The sequence below is a fragment of the Elephas maximus genome, chromosome 3, assembly GCF_024166365.1.
Source record: "Elephas maximus indicus isolate mEleMax1 chromosome 3, mEleMax1 primary haplotype, whole genome shotgun sequence".
Classification (NCBI taxonomy): Eukaryota; Metazoa; Chordata; class Mammalia; order Proboscidea; family Elephantidae; genus Elephas; species Elephas maximus.
In genome coordinates this window covers 74,515,159-74,537,460 of record NC_064821.1, presented here as the reverse complement: position 1 = coordinate 74,537,460, position 22,302 = coordinate 74,515,159, and the positions used below count along the sequence as shown (strand labels likewise).

The following is a 22,302-nucleotide window of genomic DNA, read 5'->3' as shown; positions in this document are numbered from 1 at the left end:
AAAAACCACTGAAGCTGGCTTGGGGGCTGGGGCATGCTAAAATATACGCAAGTACTTAGCTTTTGCCAAGAGCACCGTTCTTCTCTAGTTTGGGGGTGTAAGTAGGCTGTGAGGCTGGCTGTTTCTTCCTGAGGAAACTGAAGCCGAATGCTACCACCAGCCTGCAACAGTCGCTTCTGGGAATGGTGCCTGAAGGTTCCCGGTGATTCAGGTCCAGCAACTCCTCTCTGCTTCTGAACCGTCTCTCCCTCCCCATGCCACTCAATCCGTTTTCTAACTTTGCCTCTGATGTTCAGGGCTCCTAGCTTGTCAAATATAATCGTTTTGCTTGTTTTTTCAGGTCTTTGTTGTAAGAGGGATCACCGGAAGCATCTGACTACTCTGCCACCTTCTATCAATATTTTTAATAGTCCTCTCCTTTGTGTTTCTGCTGATCAAATAAATATACATCTGTGTTTTCTTTTACTTCTTTTTAGTGTCATTGTTCTGCTGTAGTACCTTTGGAATTTATTTTGGTTTATCATTTGATTTAGGAAATGTAACTATACTCTTTCAAGTATAGTTAATCAGCTGATTCAAAATGCCAGCTTTACATAAATTAAGTATCTGTTTATAGACTTTCTATCCATTTTCTCTAAGTTCCTGTTTATTCTTATATCAGTATCAAAAAGCTTTAATTATTGAAACATTATAATAATTTTTAATATATGATAGTATAAGTCCTCATTGTCATTCTTGTTTTTAAATTGTTTTTACTGGCTACTCTTGCTTACTTTTACCTCCAAATAAAGTTTGCAATTATATTGTCTAGTTAAAAAAAAGTTGCATCAGAATTCTGAGTGACATTCCATTAAAATTTTAATTTGCGGAGAACTCACATCTTTATAATATTACCTCTTCTTACCATCCAGAAACATGGTATGTCTCTCCGTTTATTTATCTTTTATAAGCCTGAGGAATTTTCAATTACACAGTATTTATTTTCTGGTAAGTTTATTCCTAAATATATCATGGCGATTTTGTTGTTCCTCCTGTTGCTACTTTAAATGGGCCTCTCTCCCGTATTATATTTTCTAACTATTCTTTGCTAATTCAGTATATTAGCAGACTGGTGTTTTTGTATATTCATTTTGTGAAGTCGTTGAACTCTCATAATACAGCTAATACTGCTGACTAATTCTCCTAGGTTCTCCAGGCAGGAGGCAATATCATCTGCAAATAAATTTCTCATGCTTTTTTTTCCTCCTGTTCGGTAATTTTTCTTTATTTTCTTCCGTAGTTATTGGCCTATTCAGGAATATCTGTTCAATATCAATGTGGATGTTTTATATCTTAGTAGAAAATTCATTTAATATTTTATTATTTAGCAGTACAGCTTATATAGTATACTGCGATAGTATACTATGATAAGGATAATGCTTAATCTCCTATGTATTAGAGGCCTTATCTCTTGCCTTTACCACATTGTGTTCATATTTGTGCCGTATGTGAGTTTTTTTGCTTGCTGTGTGTGTTGGTGTGTTTAATTGGGCCTATTTATTATTCTTCTGTGAGGTTTGTTGTTGTTTTCTAATTAACCCCTGCTTTTATTTTGTAATTTCTCTCCTCCTGCTTTTCTTCAGTTTGTTTTGATCTTGTTCTAACTTCTTGAATTGAGAGTGTTTTTCATTATTTTCTCTGTGTAATAAAGAACGTGATTATGGTTACATAGTCACCGCTAAGCATGATTTTCACTTCATGCCATGAATTTCGATATGTACTATTTTCATCATCATTACTTTCTAAGTAGACCATAATAGTGTTGTTCTGTTCTTTTGCCCAGGAGTTATTAAGAATATCCTCTCCCTCCCCAAGAACTTGGGTTTTGTTGTTGTTGTGTTTACGTTTTTGTTGTTCATTTCATTTTTATTGCCTCATGGTTAGAGAATGTGACATGTACCATTTCTACTTCGGGGATTAAACAAGGTCCTCTCAGTAACCAAATACATTTTTGTAGCTCCGTAAGCATTTGAGAAGAATCTATGCTCTCTGTAGGTGGCAAGGCCATATAGTGAGGGATGATGAGCTCAGGCACTGGAGTCACACTGCCTGGCCTCTCATTCTGGCTTTCCCACTTGCCTGCTGGGTAACTTTGGTCATGCTACTTAACCCCTCCAAGCTTCAGTTTTCTCATCAGTAAAATGAAGATAGTAAAAGTTCTACTTGCAAGAGTTATTGTTAGGATTAAGCAAGCTTTGTAATAATCATTAGAACTGTCTTATTCAATTTTATCACTCAAATCCTTTATATCAGTGATTCTCCACCAAATGATGTTTCCATACCACCACCCCACACATAGACACCCAACCAGGAGTGCAATTCAGTATCTCTAGGGTTGGAATGCTTTTTCAAAATTTCTTTCTAGATAAAGACGGACGGACGGACGGACGGACGGACGGACAGACAGACAGATAGATAGATAGATGAGTAAGTGTTAAGTATAGATGTAGAAATATAGGTACAAAAAAACAGGGCCTATAAAAAGAGATTAAGATATAGACAGACAGATAGATAGATACAGGTGAAGTCCCTGGGTGGCACAAATTGTTAAGGGCTTGACTACTATCCAAAAGATTGGTGGTTCAAACCCACAGAGATGTGCCTTGGAAAACAGGCCTAGTGACCTGCTTCTGAAAGCTCACAGCCTTGAAAACCCTATGGAGCACAGTTTACTCTGACACACATGGAATTGCCATGAGTCAGAAGTGACTTGACTGAAACTAACAAGGAAACCCTGGTGGCATAGTGGTTAAGTGCCACGGCTGCTAACCAAAAGGCTGGCAGTTCAAATCCACCAGGTGCTCCCTGGAAACTCTATGAGGCAGTTCTACTCTGATCTATAGTGTCGCTATGAGTCAGAATCGACTCAATGGCAATGGTTAGGTTATAGGAAACTAATAACAACATAGATGTAGGTACAGGTATGGGAGGGTAGTGGTGGTTCAGTGGTAGAATTCTCACTTTCCATGTGGGAGACCCAGGTTTGATTCCCGGCCAATTGACCTCATGTACAGCATCGCCAATCTGTCAGTGGAGGCTTAGCATGTTACTATGATGCTAAACATGTTTCAGCAGAGCTTCCAGACTAAGACAAGGAAGAAAGGCCTGGTGATCTGCTTCTGAAAATCAGTCACTGAAAACCGTATGGATCACAACAGTCTGATCCACAGCTGATCATTGAGATGGCGCGGGACTGGGCAGCATTTCATTTCATTGTGCATGGGATCACTGTGATTCGGGGGCCAACTCAACAACAGGTATCGGAACAACAACAGGTATTAGAATAGATGCACAAGTGTAGGACCAACAAGAATAGACAACAGTAGAGACAGAGATAGATATAGTAGGTGTAAGACCTATAGGTGTCAATATCAATACACTCAGAGAATTTGATATTCCTCTTTTGGAGAAACACTGATAATTAGCCACTGGTATAGATGGGAATGAACTGTGTCCATGTCCTTCCGTTGTGTTAGGAGGAAAAAAAAGTTTGATTTGAGAACCACTACCCAGCAGTGTTTATTTTGTTTTTCTGTTTTGATATGTAAGTGATTAAGATTGTTATGAAAATATCATCCACTATAATTATGGTATTTCATTGTTTTCTTGTACTTCTAACAATTTTTGAATTTCTATTTACCTGATATATCTTTACTCATTTTCTCTGAGAGCCTTTTGCTTTTAAGAAGAAGCTTAACATTTATTTTATGAGTAAACAACTTGGTCTAGTATCTGTTATCTTGTTTTGTCTTTTCTTGGTTTGTGTTTGTTCTGTTTTATTTTTGCTCCCTTGCTCTTCTGTCCTTACTTCTTGTTGTTAGTTGCCATTGAGTTGGCTCCAATTCACGGCAACCTTGTGTATAACACAATGAAATGTTGCCTAGTCCTCTGACAGCTTCGTGATCCTTAGTATGTTTGAGCCCGTTGTTGTGGCTGTTGTGTCAGTCCATCTCACTGAGGGTTTCTCTCATTTTCACTGACCCTCTACTTTACCAACCATGATGTCCTTTTCTAGCAGTTGATCTTTCCTGATGGCACATGCAAAATAAGTGAGCCAAAGTCTCTCCATCCTCGATTCTAAGGAGCATTTGTTGACATATTTGGGCTTTTATATTATTATTATTATTATTATTATTATTATTATTATTATTATTATTATTATTAATTACTATAGCTATATGAACTTCTACCCTGAGAACAAGTTTTCACATCTGCATTTAGTTTTGTTACCTTGTTAACAATAGTTATTTGAATTTAACTCTACTTTCCTGGTTACATTTATCCCTGCCAATTCTTCATTTCCCTATTACAGCTCATTTTTCAGCAGGATTCATAACTGCAGTACTTTCTATCATCTTGCATAGATGAGAATGCCTTTCTTTTTATATATCGTATAAATGATAGCTTGATTGCAAATCAGATTATGGGTCACAAACCTTTTCTTTCAAAACTCTGGAGCAGTTGTTTCATTCTATTCGGACATTTAATATTGCAGACAAGTTGAAGTTTGACCTGATTCTTTGTCCTTGTGGGTAACCTGTACTTTCCTGTCTATATATATGCCTTTCATATTTTTCCTTTACTCTTAAAATTTAAAGGTCCGCTAATGTGTGTTGTAACAGAGGTCTATTTTCATTAATTATATCTGGCACTTTTCTAACTATCTCAGTCTGAACCTCAAGACTTTCTTAAGCTTAGGAAATTATCTTCTTTCTTAAATTGCTTTTTATACTTTGATTTCTCTGTCTTCTCTCTCTAGAATTCCTGAAATATGTATATTGGATTTTTCGGGGGAGGAAGATCTCTCTTCCATGCCTCTTGTTATTTCTGTCATTATTCTAATCTGTTTTTCCTGTGGATCCTGGGAAAACTTTCCAAATTTAATCTCTACTTTGCTGTTCAATTTATGCAGAATCCAACTGCCACTCACCGATGTTTCTCGTCGCTTTGCAGCCTTTACAGGTCTCACATCCTTTCTTAAGCATGTCTTCCTCCTCATAGATGAAAGGCTGGATGTAATCCTGTCACAACCATGACTGAAAATCGTCTGAGATTTTTTTCTGTTCTTCATTGTAGTTTGCAGAAAAATATTTCCTTTGACTTCTCAGAATGGCTCCTCCTTTAAAACTTTGGAATCTTTCCTTATGTCTAGTGATCTTGTTGTTAGCTGCTATTGAGTTGACTCCAACTCATGGTGACCTTATGTGTAATAGAATGAAGCATTGCCTGGTCCTGTGCCATCTTCATGATCATTGGTACGTTTGAGTCCATTGTCGTGGCTATTGTCTTAATCCATCTCACTGAGGATTTTTCTTGTTTGTGCTGACCCTCTACCAAGAATGATGTCCTTTTCTAGCAGTTGATCTTTCCTGATGACATGTCCAAATCAAGTGAGCCGAAGTCTTGCCATTCTCAATTCTAAGGAGCATTCTGGCTGTATTTCTTCCAAAACTAATTTGTTTGTTCTTCTTACAGTTCACAGTATAGTCAGTATTCTTTGCCAGCACCAGAATTTGTATCAGTTCTTCTTCTGTCTTCTTTTTTCATTGTCCAGCTTTCACATGCATATGTGATCTTACTGTGTGTTTGTTTATGGAGTGGAAGGCCTGTGTGTGTCCAGGATTGGATGGTGAAATGGATTCTTTAAGAGATTACTGAGGTCCTTGTCCAGATATGTCAGGCCAGATGATGGAAGGATGGAAAAATTCAGTTTTGCTCTGTTCTCATCCATTGGAACTTAGAGGATGAGCTACAGATGGAAGTGATAATGGAGAGAAATGTTGTCTTTGTGAATTACATTTTTTGTTTGCTTTGACAGCAGAAGTTAGCTGGGGCAATGATTCTTAGCCAGGCTCAGCCATCTGGGTCAAATGTCAATCTAAGTGTACTGTGCACAAAGCTGTGCACTCTCCAGGGCTGATAGCATTGCATGGGCTTTGTAGAAGCACTGGAGGAGCCAGATGTGCCTCCCAGTGGTCTTTGGCTGGTCCTGACAGCAGTGGAGGGGTGACCTGGCTTTCTCTAATCCCTACTTCCCTTCTGTTGGTGAAGTCAGCAGCTGTCTTAGGGGTCCCCAAGGCTGCAGAGGGCCATATGCAGAGTGGCCATGCCACTGTCCACCATTCCATGTCCTCCCAGGGCTCCCACAGGAAAGTAATGACAAGCAAGAGTACACTTCACAGCTGCTGGTCTAATTGGTGCTGTCTTGACTCTCGTCACATCTGTACCATATCAAGCAAAAAATACATCTTTATCTTCTGATAAAAAGGCCATCAGCCTCCCTTAGCTTCCAGCGCCAATGCAAGTTTTCACCAATCTGTATGGTATTGGTTGAGTGACGATACAATCTGGTTTGCCTGGGTCAGTCCCTGCTTACACTTGGTTGTCCCAGCCTAATAATTAATAGCAAGTGCTTCCACTTTCAAAAGTGTCCTACTGCGAGCAATCAATTATATGTTCACTCTGGTTATCAATCATTTCACTGGAGATTGGGGAAAGACCAGTTACTCCCAGATAATCATATTTCCCTCCTTCCCAGAAGCTGGTGGCACTTTTGTTTATCAGATCAATGTCAGTTTTCCAAGTAAATCACCAATCAGTTTGATAATGGCCATTGTCCCATTTCCCATAGGGCAAAACATCTTTGGAAGCTTTCTCGTTTCCAAGCAGTCATTTCATCTTTCTGAACCTCTCTTTCTCGATCTATTAAATGGGTGACCTGAACTCTGTACTGCCAACCTCATATTGACCACAGATCAAGACAAGACATGACTATGAAAGCCTTCTGTTAACTTTAAGGTGTGGTAAAAGACTGAGGTTTCATTTCAGGAAGATATGCGATGTGGAAGGAATTGCTGAGTGGGGTATTGGCAGCCCACTCTCCTGCTCAGGATTTTTTCTGCTGGGCTTCACTGCTGGACTCACTCTCTCCTTCCCTCCTCGCCCCTTATCTCGGCAGGAGAATCACTGCCCTTGGCCACCTCCAATCAAGTTCTCATTAAGTTCAGTGCCAAAGGACAAGCACCAGCCAGAGGTTTCCACTTTGTCTACCAAGGTATGTAGGACAAGGACACAGGAGGAACAAAGGCAATCTTGATCTCCAATGATTCAGTAACCGAAGGAAAGTGAACTTGGACCCCCTGTCCGGAGCCTCAATCTCAGAGCTTTGGGGTCAATTGCTGGTTTGTGGGGCAGTTCCCTGGAATTCAAGTGAATATTATGTATTGATTTACTCAACAGACATTTTCTGGGCCACAGTCTATGTCAGATGAGGAGAGAAATCTGACATGGAAGCTAATCCCCCACCATTGTCTGGAATATAGAAGGAGAAACCAGCCCAGGCCTCTTATGTAGACTCTCTCCATGGAGCTTGGTTTTGTCTTCAGGGCACAGAAGAATGTGGGAGAGAGCACAGGCTTTGAAATAAGATGGACATGGATTTGAATCCAGCTCTGCCATTTCTAGCTGGGGGTCAGGTACTCCACTTCTTGAAGTCCCGGTTTGCTCACCTATAAAAATGGAGAAAATAATAGTGCTTACCTCAAAGGGCCATTAATAGGATTAAAAGAGACTCACAAAGTAGCTAGCACAAAGCAGGCACTCAGTAAATGTGTGTTCCCTTCCTTACTGGCCATGAAAGGCAAAGTCATGGAGCATCCTGGCTTCACCTGCAGGCCCCAAGCTCTCCTTTTGCTGGAGACTGTCCACCTTTCCAAGGCCCAGGTTCTATGATGGTCCTGTTCACCTGACTGCCCAGGATGAGCTGCATTTCCCCGTGCAAGGCTAATCCTGCCGCGGGGATACATCTCTGTGGACTGGGCTAAAGGGTCTTATCTGCCATTGTGGGGAGCAGGGAGAGGAGATTCAGATCATGGAAAGCAGGGCCCTGGGCAGGGTCCTAGGGTGTATGGTGAGAAGAGGCCAGAGGCAGAGGAAAGACACTGAATGTAGAGGAGGAAGGAGCCATTCTCCTACTTAGCGGACATGGGACCCTGATGGGGAGAGGGCATCACTATAAAGGCAGAGAACAAAACCAGGCCTCATGTCTGGACCCAGTGGACTCACACCACCTGCCATGGTTTCCAGAAGCTCTGGTGTAGCATTGTGTGTCTAACTAGATTTTAGTAAAATGGTCATTATTCTAGATAGTCCCCCACCCCTGCCCTAAGGGAAGGAGCTCAGAGCCTCTCATGGTCCCATCCAGACGGTCTCAGCCCCAGTCCCATTGTGTGTACCTTCTCAGCCAATTTCTTGAGGCGTGAGGCCTGCCCCTCAGTACCCTTGTCCCCTGCAGCGGTGCCTCGAACCAGTGCCACGCAGTGCAGCTCAGTGCCGGAACCCCGCTATGGCAAGAGGCTGGGCAGTGACTTCTCAGTGGGCGCTGTTGTCCGCTTCGAATGCAACTCCGGCTATGCCCTGCAGGGATCCCCAGAGATCGAGTGCCTTCCCGTTCCTGGGGCCCTGGCCCAGTGGAATGTGTCAGCACCAACATGTGTGGGTGAGTGCCTGGACAGCTGGGACACGGGGATCCAGGAAGCATCAAATAGTCATTTCTTCCTGGGGGTTCAGAAGGCAGGAAAACCCAGCAGATGTCCCAAGTCACACAACAGCACCTTCCCACCAGCATAGCTTAAGTAAGATGTGCCACTCAGCCCAAATTGCTAGTCCTGTGGTTGGGTGTAGAGGGCAGAAAAGTAGAAGGGGCTGGGGTTGCAGGGGAGATGCCAGTGTGAAGGAAGGAGCATGGGAGGGCTGAGGGTCCAGGTCCCTGAAGGAGGATTGTATGGGGAGAAGTCGTGGAGAAGACCAAAAACAAAAGGAGAAGGCAGGACTGGGGGCCGTAAGGGAGAAGCCAACACAGGGAAGTCACTAATGGAGGGTGGGAGGCTCTCAGGGAGGAGTCTGTTTAGGGAGAAGCATGAGGGGACCACAGAGACAACTGCAAGGAGCCTCTGACCAGAGCTGCCTGTCCTCTCCAGTGCCGTGTGGAGGCAACCTCACGGAGCGAAGGGGCACCATCCTGTCCCCTGGCTTCCCGGAGCCCTACCTGAACAGCCTCAACTGTGTGTGGAAGATCGTGGTCCCCGAAGGCGCTGGCATCCAGGTAGGAACAAGGTGGTACCTTGGCCTGGCAGCTGGCCAACACAGGTGCTGGATGTTGCCAAACACTAGACAAGGGGGAGCCGGGGAGGAGAGGTATCAGGCCTACAGCTATGGAGGCTCAGTCCAAGTGTGGAGATGTGGTCCACAAACAGAAAAATGTAACAACTCACAGGCCGTAGGCGCTCCAGGGGCCTAAGAAGAGGGACAAGTAACAGGAAAGAGAAGTGGGCGTGGCTGGGGCTGACAGGGAAGGCTAAAAGAAGGAAATGGACCTGGAGCTGGAATACAAAGATAGGGGAGATTCACTGGAAATTTTTTTTCAAATGGGTTTGAGACGTGTATTAGTTTCCTATGGCTGCCATAATAAATTACCACAAACTGGGTGCCTTAAAACAACAATTTATTCTCTCACAGTTCTAGAGGCCGTAAGTCCAAAATCAAGGTGTCAGTAGAGCCATGCTCCCTCTGAAGGTTCGAGGAAAGAGTCTCTCCTTCTGTCCCAGCTTCTGGTGGTTGCCAGCAATTCTTAGTATTCCTTGACTTGTAGGTCCATCACTACCATCTCTGCCTCCGTTGTCACATGACCTTCTTCCCTGTGTGTCTTCACATGGCCTTCTTATACAGACACCTAGTCATTGGACATAGGCTCCCTATGAGTCAGCACCTAACAACAAGTCACTGCATTGAGGGCCTACCTAAATCCAATATGACCTTGTCTTAACAAATTACATCTTTGGAGACCCTATTTCCACATAAGGTTAAATTCTAAGATTCTGGGAGGACAGAAATTTGGGGGAGACACTATTCAACCCAGTACAGGGAGTTTCTTCTTAAGATAGATGGGGGACAGAAGGAGTGAACCAACAAACACACGGAAGTATGGAGAACCACCATGCACACGCTTAGGGTTTTGGACCTAGGGGATCACACCTGAGCTGTAAGAGCAGAATTGGTAAAATAACTGGTGTGCAGTAGTAGAGCAAAGTGGAGGGAGGCCCCAGATTTGGTGCTATGGCATGAAAGTGGATCAGGCACCTGCAAGGCCAACAGAGAGGCGGCAAGCAGGGACTGGCCAGCAGAGAGTTCCTGGTTCATTGCTGCAGGATGCTGGATGTAATCAAGACAGGAAAGTGGAAAACCCAAGGAGTGTTTGAGAGATAAAGAGAAGGCCAGTTGGACTGAAGTAGTCCCTCTTCCTGGATTCTCCTTTCCCTGCTCTCTACCTTACAGAGTTCTCCACTGTTCTGTAATCATTTATTTCATGTCTGTCTCTCCCACTGGGCAGTGAACTCCCAGGGCTAAAAACTGCTTCTTACTTCCATTGGAAGGGTCCAGCAGAGTATCTGGCCCAGAGTATGTACTCAATAATTGAATTAATTACATCAGTGGAGGAGGAGAAGAAAGAAGGAAGGGATGAACTCAAGCTGCCTAATGAACGATCAATCCCTCTGCCTTCTCAGATTCAAGTCATCAGTTTTGTCACAGAGCAGAACTGGGACTCCCTGGAGGTGTTTGATGGTGCAGATAACACTGTGACCATGCTGGGGAGTTTCTCAGGTAAGATGGGGCTTTCAGAGGCTGCCTCTTGGAGGGCAGTGGTGGACTTTTTTAAAAAATTACTATTATTGAGATAAATTCACCCTTTTAAAATCCACAAGTTAGTGTTTATTTAGTATATTCACAGAGTCGTACAACCATCACCACTATGTAGTTCCAGAATATTTTCATCATCACCCCCAAAAAACCAGGTACCCATTAGCAATCACTCCCCGTTCCACCCTCCCACCAGTCAACCACTAATCTGCTCTCTGTCTCTATGGATTTTCCTGTTCTGGACATGTTATATAAATATGTGGCCCTTTGTGTCCAGCTTCTTTCACTTAGTACTATGTTTTCAAGGCTCATTCATGTTGCAGTATGTATCAGTACTTCATTCCTTTTAATAAAAAAAAAAAAAATTGCTGAGTAATATTCCATTGAATGCTTAGACCACATTTTGTTTACCTCTTCATCCATTGATGGGCATATGAGTTGTTTCTGCTTTTTGGCTATTGTGAATAATGCTGGTATGAACATTCATGTACAAGTTTTGTGTAAATATATGTTTTCAGTTCTCTTGGGTGTATACCTAAGAGTGGAATTGCGGCGTCATATGGTAACTCTATACTTAACTTTCTGAGAGGCTACCAGACTGTTTTCCAAAGCAGCTGTGCCATTTTACATTCCCGTGGTGTATGGTTTTGGCCAGAGTAATTATCTGAATCCTTTTAGGCCCCAGTACTCTGTATTGCCAAGCTATAAAAAGGAGTCATGTGCCTCAGATAAACTGTCTACCCTGCCCTCATTATCCAGATAATTATACATGCCAGAGTATAGCTGAAATCTTAAAGATAGCTGGAAGAAGTCCAAGCTCATAGACCACCTGAGGAACTCACTTTACTGCGGACATCTGGCCTTGCCACTGCTCAGCTTGGGAAAGTGGTTAGGAGTCTTCCCTCCCTCTGTCATGAGTGGCACTAATTTGTCGTTTAGTAAGTTTGAGAATTGGAGCTACTTGGGGATGTGGCCTTGGGAGCAGAATGTCAAAAGGAGCAGCGAGGAGCTCAGGGGCCTGGGAGACTAAGCCTAAATGACCCCTGGTGTCCTTGCCTTAGGGACAACTGTGCCTGCCCTTCTGAACAGCACCTCCAACCAGCTCTACCTTCATTTCTACTCAGACATCAGCGTGTCTGCAGCCGGCTTCCACTTGGAGTATAAAAGTAAGAACTCGGGGTATCAGCTGTTTATAGAGTTCAGGGTGGGAACTAACAGGAGTTATATTTGGGCTTTATTTTCTCCATCCCACCTAAGCCTTACCTCAGACCTGGATGAGGATGCTAAAATTCAGAGAATGTCTGTAAGCTCCTCAAGATAGCACAGCCAGGAATCAGTGGAGCCAGGATTCCCACGAGGTGCCTCCTGCTCTAAAGACCATGTACCTGCTCAGTGTTCACACCAGGAGTGGGAAAGGGCCTGGTCATTGGTCTAGGCCCCAGTATATAATTTGGAATGTAGGAAAATGGAATTGCTCCCCTTGTCCAATCTCCAAAAAACCTGTCCTCTCCAACCCCCAGTTCTGTGAGGCAGTTGTCTTTGAGGTTCCTGCTCTGATCAGAAACTTCACTCCTTTTTGGCCCAGGTTTATCCTTCCAGGCACAAAACCTTAGATTCTGGTTTCCAGTGTCCTAAAGTGGTCACCACTAAAAACTCTTAAAGTTGTGTCTTCCGAGGTCAACAAAGAAAGAGATTGTTGGGGAGACTGCTTTCTACAAGGGACATCCTGAGGCTGCCTGCCCCCTTCCTTTTCCTCACTGTGTATGGGAAAGCATGCTTATTGAGTATTTTCTGTGTGCTAGGTTTTTGCTAGATTTAGTTAGGTTTGGGTAAGACCAAGATGGATTAGCCCACTCAGGGTCCATTGGAAAGAGACAGAAATATAGACAGAAAAGTGTCTTGCCAGCATTACAGATACTCTCATGGATGTCTCTAGATGATAGAGCAGTGGTTCAAAGAAGGGAATGGTCCCTTCTACCTGGGGTGGGTAGACAGACAGATGTCATGAAAAGCTTCACTAAAGAGCTAATGCTTGTGCCAGGTCTTATAATTTTAGTTCAAGAGACATTAAGTGCCTACAGTGCTCCAAACCCTGTGCTAGGTGCTTAGGGGACAAAGATGAATGAGACATGGTCCCTGCCCTCAAAAGCACAAAGTCTAGGGTGAGAGTGGACTTGGAAACAATGATTTTATTGCAGCGTGATATGCTAAGGAACAATAGAGGAGGGAGCTGAACCTGGTCGGGTAAGATTTTACAGAGGAGAATGCTGAGTTAGGTTTGGAATGAGAACTAAGAAATGTGGGAAGTCCCTGGGTGGTGTAAAAGGTTAATGCACTTGGCTGCTAACCAAAAGGTTGGAGGTTTGAGTCCACCCAGAGATGCCTGGGCAAAAAGGCCTGCCAATCGACTTCAGAAAACTCAGCCATGGAAAACCCTATGGAGCACAGTTCTACTCTGACATACATGGGGTCGCCATGATTTGGAGTCAATTTGATGGCAACTAGTAAATGATTGGCTTGACCATCTTTGGCGTCATGGGCCTGTGCACGTAGAAGCCTCAATTGGTGCCAGAGTCCTCACAGAGTCAGGGTCAGCACTGACTATTATGCAGATATCCATCTGTACCTCGAAAACGAACTTCACCTGGATGGTTGGGAGAGGATTAGCTGGATCCCAGGGTGCTCATCAACTGATGTGTGTTCCTGGTAGGAAAGACTTGAGACAGCTTGAAACAAAGGACTCTGAGGGGTAGAGGACAGGACAGGAACCTCTGAGTCCTTCCTCCTCACAGGTCTAAGGCTTCACGTACACGGAGGAGTGAGGTGTCTCAGGTTTCTTGAATTATCCATATTTTCCCTTTGACCTTTTTTTTCTCAGTCCTCTCCAGTTTTGTTTCCTTATCCAGGATTTTAATTCAAACCCTTAAATGTTCCCTAAGATCTTCTCTGTTCTTTTTTCTTCCGAAGACACTTTCTTCCTGAATCTCTTTGTCATTCTACCACCTCATTCCCAGCAAAAATTCACCTCTTCTCGGTGTTCATTGTCCAAAGAAACTGGGAGTTTTCTCAGTAACTGAAGTTTATCATGCACTGTCCTCTTGTGGTTGGAAGAGCTAGGGGAAGAGAGAGGTCTCCATTAAATATTTGGCAACTGGAATTCCTAGGGACCTAAGAAGCCCATAGTAATTGTTTTGTAGCTGATCCACAAAGAGGGCACAGACGATGGAGAATTCACTGTCATTGTAGAGGCAAATGGTTTTGAAGGGTACTGAGAAGTCATTCTACTGCTGTGACTCACATCGAATATTTATTTAATTGAAATGGAAATGGAACAATATGTTTCCAAAAGTAATAAATTGCATACAATAAAAAATATAATTCTTCCTTTGCTGTAAGCGTGGCTTAAATAAAGCTCAGGCTGTGCAGAGTAAGCGAAATAGAATGGACTTTTCTCTGTCTCACTCCTTTTTCTCTCTCAGTCTTTGCCTTTCTCCCCATTCCATTTTTCTTCCTACCATACTCATTTGCTCTTGCTCTCACTCTGTCTTTCTCTTCTCTGCCTCTCCCTCTCCTGTCACCACCTTTCCTGTCACTCTCTCTTTCTTCACCAGTAAGGACATCTCGCGTAACTAAGCTGTGGTCAGCCCACTGTACGCTGAGTAGCATTCTACTTGGATGCAGGCAGGAGTGGGGACGAAGAGACAAGATGACAGCCAAGCTGAAGAACTTCAAGTTCAATTTGATGATTGTCATAATCCTTGTCCTTGGGGTCTTTTGTCCCAGCTACTGAGATTTTTGGATTTAGGGCCAAACAGCCTTTATTTCCAAGTGTCACATCCACTTCTCAAAAGCACATGTATGACAGGAATTGACTGGGAAGGGCAAACAGAGAACTTTTCTGGAGTAAAGTAATGTTCTACAGCTTTGATAGGGTTTTGCATTGTAACAAGTACGTGCATTTGTCAAAACTCAGTGAATATGCTCTTATATTTGTGTATTTCATTATACGTAAATTTTCCCTCAAAAGAAAAATAAAGCACATGTAGTTATCAAAATCTCAGCTCAGATGTGCAGTGGAATCCACCAGCTGTTATACAAGAAGATAGAACTGGTCGTTGGAGACCTAGGCCGACCGGTTCGTCTCATTCTTTTCCATGAGTGTCTGGCTGTCTTCAGGCTCTATACACGTAGGTTCTCCAGGGAGCCATATCCCTCAGAAAGCCCCCAAGAGGGCTGAAGCCACCCTCCCCTACAGTCTGGGCTGTACAGGTACCCAGGGTCAGACCCAACCACCAAGTCTGTTAGTCCATACACCCTTCCCTTTCTGTCACCCCTGGTGAAAGAAGACTACTTTAAGATAGGTGGAGAACTCAGTTTATAACTCGCCCCATCAAGATTCTTCTAGCCCTGATGCCTAGAGCTGTGCACTCCACGTCCAGATTTTGTGAGTGCACCTTAAATCTCTGCACCTGTAGATAGGCTTCTGAGGGCCCTGGAGAAGCATGAAGTGGACCAGTCTGGAGATGCCACATCCCCATATGCTGTGTGGGAGTCAGCCAGGAAGGGACTCCAGGGAGACCATGAAGGAGGAAGATGATTTCAGGAAGGGAGGGTTGAGCGTGAGCTCACTGGGGCCTCAGTGCTTGGTCTCCATTTGGGCAGTGGAGTCACACCTGGAGTCAGACATGTCTCTGCGCCTGTCTCAGCCTGTGTCCTCACCTGTGAAGTGGGATGCTAAGACCTGCTTCCAGGGGGTGAGATGATGCACATGGGAAGGGCTCAGTGCTCCTCCAGTGACATGGGGAGGAGGAGCAGATGGAACCAATGGATGTCCTATCAAAGCATTGTGCAGAACACCAGGTGTATAATAAGGACTAAATGAATGCAAGCTGAATCTGAAAAGTCAAGAAAGGAGAGTGAGGGAGAAGTATTTGAGAGTCCATGGAGGTGATATAGGGAGCGATCAGGCCAAGGTGGATCATGGAGATACTAGAGTGTCAGGATAAGGACGTTAGGTTCCATACATCAGGCAATGGAAGCCACTTCAAACTGTTGAGCAGAGATGTCCCATGATTCAAGTAGAGATTCTAAGCAGCTTCGATTACCTGTGAGTGCTGGACGGACAGGCACAGCAGTGGCTTAGGGTTGGGATGAGAGGGAGGATATTACAGGGTCCAATGGTGAGTGAGGGCGAGGCCAGGGATGACCACAGGAGGTGAAGCATAAGGAGCCACCAGGTACTGCTGCCAGAAGAGGGCTGGCCTGACCTTGAAACACAGCTGGAGAAGTAAGGCAGCAAAGAGTCCTACCTGCTGGCAAACTTGTCTCAGGTCAGACTGCCCCAGGGAGGGGGACAATTTCTAGGCCCCTGAGAATCACTGAAATCCCCCTTTCTGATAACTCCTCTCCTTCCTTCTCACCTTTCTTTGACTTCTCTCCCTATTCCTTAGCCTGTTAGGGGAAGGAAAGCTGAGGAGAGTTGGCCATAGGAGGCAGAGTGATGTGGGAGGAACATGCAGAGGTCCGAGGGATTAGAGCAGCACTGGGGAAGACCCCTAGCTCTCCTATCTCTGCTCCAAAGTCCATCCAATGAGCCCAGGGGGTGGGCACAGCCTTCATGGCAAGGGAGCACTCTGCCCTCATTGCTGGGCAGAACAGAGTCCCCAAGATGGTACCCTCTTGCCCCAAGGAGCTTTGGTCCTTTGACCCCTTGTGCCACATAAATATTCTACTTTTCTATATGTGCCAGGAAGTGAAAAGCATTGTGGAGCACCAGCCAGGAGGCTGAGAGGAGAGATAGCCCAACTTGGAGGCACCCTTCTCACTGCCGCCAGCACAGCCCTCCATCTACTATTGCACTGACCAGCTGGGCTTGTTCATTTTTCTTTCTGTCTGTCTCTGTCTTTCTAGCTGTGGGGCTGAGCAGCTGTCCAGAACCTGCGGTGCCCAGTAATGGGGTAAAGTCTGGCGAGCGCTATTTGGTGAATGATGTGGTCTCTTTCCAGTGCGAGCCGGGATATGCCCTCCAGGTACTGCCCCTTGGCACCCCAGGCCAGGGAACAGGTGTCCCCTGAGATGGGATTGGCCGATAGGCCAGCCTTAGCCAACCTTGCATGAGCAGAGTGCAGTCACCAAAGAAGGGGGGCAGCATCCCACCCCCAGAGCTGCCTTGGGGACTGTTACTCCCTCCTGGAGCTGCTCATGCAGAAGACAAACTTTGCTGACTAGCAGTTTGGCACAAGCCAGACTTCAATGTGTTCCTGCAGAGCTGGGTTTGATTAGGCTTTGGGAAATTTAATTTTCCTTTGAAGGCCACAAGGGGATTGAGTAATTAAAGCAGCCTTACAAGGAAGCCTTGAATAATGAGAATTCTTTAGTAATGAGTGTTAATAATCATCCTTCCCCAAAATCTCTCTCCCTCTGTCTCACTTCCCATCCCACAGCAGATCTGTTTTATGACTTCGTACCTTTGTATATCTTATTCTTTAACGTGCGGCCCGGACAAGTCCCCTGTTCTGGGTTGCACGTACAATTGTGCCCTTGGGGGCAGCTAGCCCATCCCTGTTCCTGATTCCCGCAGGGCCATGCCCATATCTCCTGCATGCCCGGGACCGTGCGGCGATGGAACTACCCTCCACCACTCTGTATTGGTAAGACAGCCTTTTCTCGGTACATTCAAACCGTCTTCCAACCGGGGGGTTTGAGCTAAGTGACATAGCGTTGAATTCAAATTCAAATCAGAAAAATGTTTGGTTTTCTGAGGTGGTTCCAAGTTAGTAGCTTTAGACTGATGTCTTTGTAATCTTTAACTCTCACTCAAGGCTGACTTTTGGAAACCTCCACCCACCCAATGAGAAATGACAGGAGGTTTGCCCATAGGAAAACTTTATGATGACCATTCGGACTCCAGATAATCAGCAAAACCCCAAATGAAACTTAGAGACACTTTGGGCTCCCCTCCATGACTTTGCATGGGGCAGACAGAGAAATCCATGCGTAGAGAAATACTAAGGACTACACATGAAACATGAGGGTGTTGGTGGTTCAGTGGTAGAATTCTTGCCTTCCATGCGAGAGACCCAGGTTCGATTCCCAGCCAATGCACCTCATGTGCAGCCACCACCCATCTGTCAGTGGAGGCTTCCGTGTTTCTATGGGGCTGAACAGGTTTCAACAGAGCTTCCAAACTAAGGTGGACTAGAAAGAAAGGCCTGGTGATGTACATCTGAAAATCAGCCATTGAAAACCCTGTGGATCACAACCACATCCCCAACCAGTCGTGATTGAGCATGGGGTTACCGTGAGTCAGGGGCCGAGTCGACAGCAGCTAACCACACCAACAGCAACACGTGTGCAACAGGGCCTTAGCTTCATTGGGTTTCTAACTCTGCTAAGCAATGGTGGGGAGCTCAATGGATACAGGAAAAGACAGGGTCTCTCCCTCAGAATCTCCTAGTTAGGTTAGAGAAGGGAGACACTGACATTTATTTATATCTACTGTGTGGGAAAGGAGCCCTGGTGGTGCAGTGGTGAAAGCACTCAGCTGCTAACCAAAAGGTCAGTGGTTCGAAGCCACCAGCCTCTCCATGGGAGAAAGATGTGGCAGTCGGCTTCCATAAAGATTACAGCCTTGGAAACCTGGCAGTTCTACTTCGTCTTGTCGCTATGATGGCGATGGGTTACTGTGTGGGAAGCACAGTCCCACATGTTTCTTCACACCAGCTCTTCAGGAGAGGTTGTATGACCCTCATTTTCTCAAATAATAGGAAAACAAAGACTCTTAGGATTAAAAACAAAAAGGGAGAGTCAGGAATGGAAACCCAAGTTTGCCTGATGCCCGATTACAAAGTGTAGCCCGATGCTGACCTTGGAGTTGGAAGCAAGTCAGGGGAGTATCACTTGGGCAAGATGGCATTTCCCTCCTGTGACTTCACCAGGGTGCAGGATCTGCTCATCAGCCAAGCAGGTCAGAAATGTGTCTGGTCAACCCAGGTCCTTTCCTCCATTATGTATTATGAAAGAAACCACTCATATTAACAGTAGCTACGGTTCACTGAGGGCTTACTGTGTATGCCAGCCCCTGTCCCAAGGGAAGCACAGTTCTTTCTCATTTAACCCTCCTAAAACACTACCACCATGAGGTAGGTACTATTATCACCTCCATTTTACAGTTGGGAAAACTGAGGCTTGGAGGGGTTTAGAATTTGCGCAAGGTCACACAGGCAATGGAAATGCTAGGATTGTGGCTGGACAGTTGGATGCTGAGCCCACACCCTGAAGCCCCACACTGTCTCCCTTGTGCACAGGTCTGCTTGCTTGGGTCACCCTCTCCCAGAAGGGGCTTGCCTGGGCACTGGGCTTTCCTGACTCACCAGTCCCTTTCTCTTCACGCAGCCTTTTCCTTGAAAAATGTGAGAGAAAAGAACTGATGTCTACCAGCCAGGCTGCAGTATAACCCAGCCATAAATACCTGTTGTCCCTGAAGTCATCTTGATTGGCGTTTTACATGTCCCATCCCTTGGGGTTACCCCTTCTCAGATAGCTTTGTGGTTGGCTCCCCCTGGAATGCTCATCACAGTCACTCTGTATGAGCTTCCAAGAGGCCATGGGTGAACCGTGTCAGAGTTCTAAGGGTGGGTGCACGGTGGTGACCACCCGCCCCATGGGACCTATGTCATATGTCAGCATGGGGTCTGCAAAGAGTGGGGCCTCAATGCATGCCAGTTCCCTTCCCTGTTCTTTTTCCTCAATCTTGGACAAGTGGATTGAGCAGTGAGGGGAGGGAGATTGTGGGGTTAGTGTATAGAATGGTCAGACTTCTCTTGGAGCAGACCGCTGTCATGATTAGTGTGTCCTACTAAGGGGTCTGACCTGGGAAGGGCAAGCTCTGGGTCAAGAGCCCATGACTTGGGTTCATGGACCCCTGGGAAGCCCAGGAATGTGCTTCCCTTCCTGAAATTTCCCACTCAATTTTGTCTGTGTGTACAGTATTTAGGGAGAGGAACTACAAGTCCTTTGGATTTTTGAAGGGGTTTATGACTCGGGAAAGGTTAGAAACTGCTGCTCTACAGAGAAAGGAGAGTCAGGAATTGGAGTAACAAATAGATTGCGTGTCTGGTTATCTTTATGAACAACTGCCTCCTTTGCCATGAGACCAGAAGAACTGGATGGTACCCAGCTACCGTCACTAAACATTTTGATCAAAGATTCTATAGAAGAATACTGATCAAAAGGAGGAAGAATGTGGAACAGATTTTCAAATTCTCAATGGAATCCAAACTTTCTGGAGCCATTGATGCTGGATGAATCCCCGAAACCATTGACCTGAGATAATCTTTAAACTGTAAACCTTAAACCAAAACTATCCCCTGTAGTCTTCTTTGAACCAAAAAATAGTTTAGCTAATTAGTAAAGCATGTCTGCCTTGAGCATTGTGCTCCTTTAAAGAATTATCTATGTGAGATCAAATTGACAACAGCAACTTGACGGGTTAGATGAGATGCTTAGGAGGCAGTGAGTTTAAGTCAATGGTGATAAAACAGTTTGGAGAAGAATGGTGAGAATGTTTAAACAACTCGAAGAATATAATCAATGTCACTGAGTTGTACATGCAGAGATTGTTCAAATGGTGTATGACTGCATATTCTCACCAAAATTAAAAAAAAAAAAAATATTGCTCTGAGAGAGCTTCCTAAAGTTAGCATGGCCCTGTATTCTCCTTGATGGTGCCCTAACACTCTGTCATTGTCATTGTCACAGCGCAGTGTGGGGGAGCAGTGGAAGAGATGGAGGGGGTGATCCTGAGCCCGGGCTTCCCAGGCAACTACCCCAGCAACATGGACTGCTCCTGGAAGATAGCACTTCCCGTGGGCTTTGGTAAGTCTCCCCAAACCCTTAGAGACAGGGCCTTCTCGCCTAGACCCCTAAGCTTAATTAAACCAGCTGTCTGCCGTAATCTCTCAGCATAACCTCCAAGACAGTTGAGCTTTCTACCTCTCTACTTCCTCTTCTGCAAAATGAGGATAAATATACATCTCTGTCTGCCTCTTGTACAAGTGTGAGGATCAATTAAAAACAGTCGAGATGAAACTCCTTTGGAAACATATAATGCGAGGAGGGGGGGATATTAAGCTTGCCCTGATTATTGTTTGAGTAGTGAGCTAAAAACCAGGGATATGGAAGGAGAAATTACCAGATGATGGTTAAAAAAGAAAAAATATGTATCTATCTTACTGAGACTAGACCTCAAGTTGTGCCTTTAACTCCAGTATCAGATTTATCATCCTAATTAAATTGAGCCAAGGTCAATATGAAATTGAGTTTGCGTTCTTCATATGCACCTGCTAGCTGGTCTAGAGCTTGGGAGAGGTTTTGTTGGTGGTGATGGAGCCTGCCAGCCATGGGAAGGGAGGTGGAGAAGGTGGAGGGGGAGGAAAGACATTGATCTGGGTATGAAATGTAATCACTGATGAGTCATCCATTGTGCACTGGGACTACAATTTAATCCCAAATATCTCTTTTGAAGGAATAAAGGATTTGTGTTGACATCAAGACGATGGGCTGTGCATGTAGGTTATCTTGCCTGAGTTCCTGCTTTGCTTCTAGGAAAGAAGTCTCCCAAGGGGACGACTCAGGCAAGGGGACTCCCAGTCTGATAGCCGTGGGAATGAAGATCGTCAGCTTGTCCCTTATTATTCAGCCTGGAGTGAGTCTTCTGACTAGAGTAGGGGCTTCCAGGAGAAGGTGATCTAACCCACCTTCTCCAAATCTGGTCTGAAGGGAGGAGAGAGGTTGGTGACCCTCCAAAGGATAGAGTCTTATTTTTAGTACCTGCTTCTGAAGAAAGCAACCCTATAGGACAGAGTAGAACTGCCCCATAGAGTTTCCAAGGAGCACCTGGTGGATTCCAACTGCTGACCTTTTGGTTAGCAGCCATAGCACTTTGAAGGAAACTAGACACAAATGATCAGGGTGCAAAATCATGATGACTTTGGCAGCTTTGGGAAACTCCAGATTTTAAGACATTGAGGAAAAAAGAACTAGAAGACCCTACAGTTCTGCCTTCAGGCTTGGGGAAGAAGAATCTCAGTTGCTAGAGACAGGGAGAGAGGGCAACATATAAAGGAAAGCAGAAGTTTAAATGAGAGGCTCAGCGCTGTCCTCTGACGTTCAGCCACCAGAGCTCTAAGCCCTGGGTGCTTATCCAGCCTTTGGGGAATAAGCATACTGCAGGGCCCAGGCTCAGGAGGCCAGGACTCCTTGACTCCAAGTGAATGTGGTATTCCAAAGAGAACCCTAATATAGCACCTGGTTTCAGTGTGCCTAAAGAGCCACTAAGGAGCCGTGGTGGTACAGCGGTTCAGTGCTCAGCTGCTAACCCAAAGGTCGGCGGTTCAAACTCACCAGCCACTTCACGGAAGAAAGATGTGGCAGTCTGCTTCCATAAAGATCACAGTCTTGGAAACCCTATGGGACAGTTCTACTCTGTCCTATAGGGCTACTATGAGTCAGAATCGACTCAACAGCCATGGGTATGTATGTAAAAATGTATGTAGGTAGGTATAAAGA

General features: G+C 44.9%; 1 protein-coding gene across 1 annotated transcript in view; it reads left to right on the top strand.

Annotated features, from left to right (window-relative positions):
* The window catches only part of CSMD2 (CUB and Sushi multiple domains 2), a 786,100-nt gene that overhangs the window by 658,436 nt on the left and 105,362 nt on the right, over window positions 1-22,302 (top strand). The window contains exons 33-40 of the mRNA XM_049878694.1: window positions 6,998-7,093; window positions 8,333-8,536; window positions 9,018-9,142; window positions 10,602-10,698; window positions 11,796-11,900; window positions 16,645-16,763; window positions 17,315-17,384; window positions 20,494-20,610. Coding sequence (XP_049734651.1) covers window positions 6,998-7,093; window positions 8,333-8,536; window positions 9,018-9,142; window positions 10,602-10,698; window positions 11,796-11,900; window positions 16,645-16,763; window positions 17,315-17,384; window positions 20,494-20,610 — 933 coding nt within the window. The remainder of the gene's footprint in view (window positions 1-6,997; window positions 7,094-8,332; window positions 8,537-9,017; window positions 9,143-10,601; window positions 10,699-11,795; window positions 11,901-16,644; window positions 16,764-17,314; window positions 17,385-20,493; window positions 20,611-22,302) is intronic.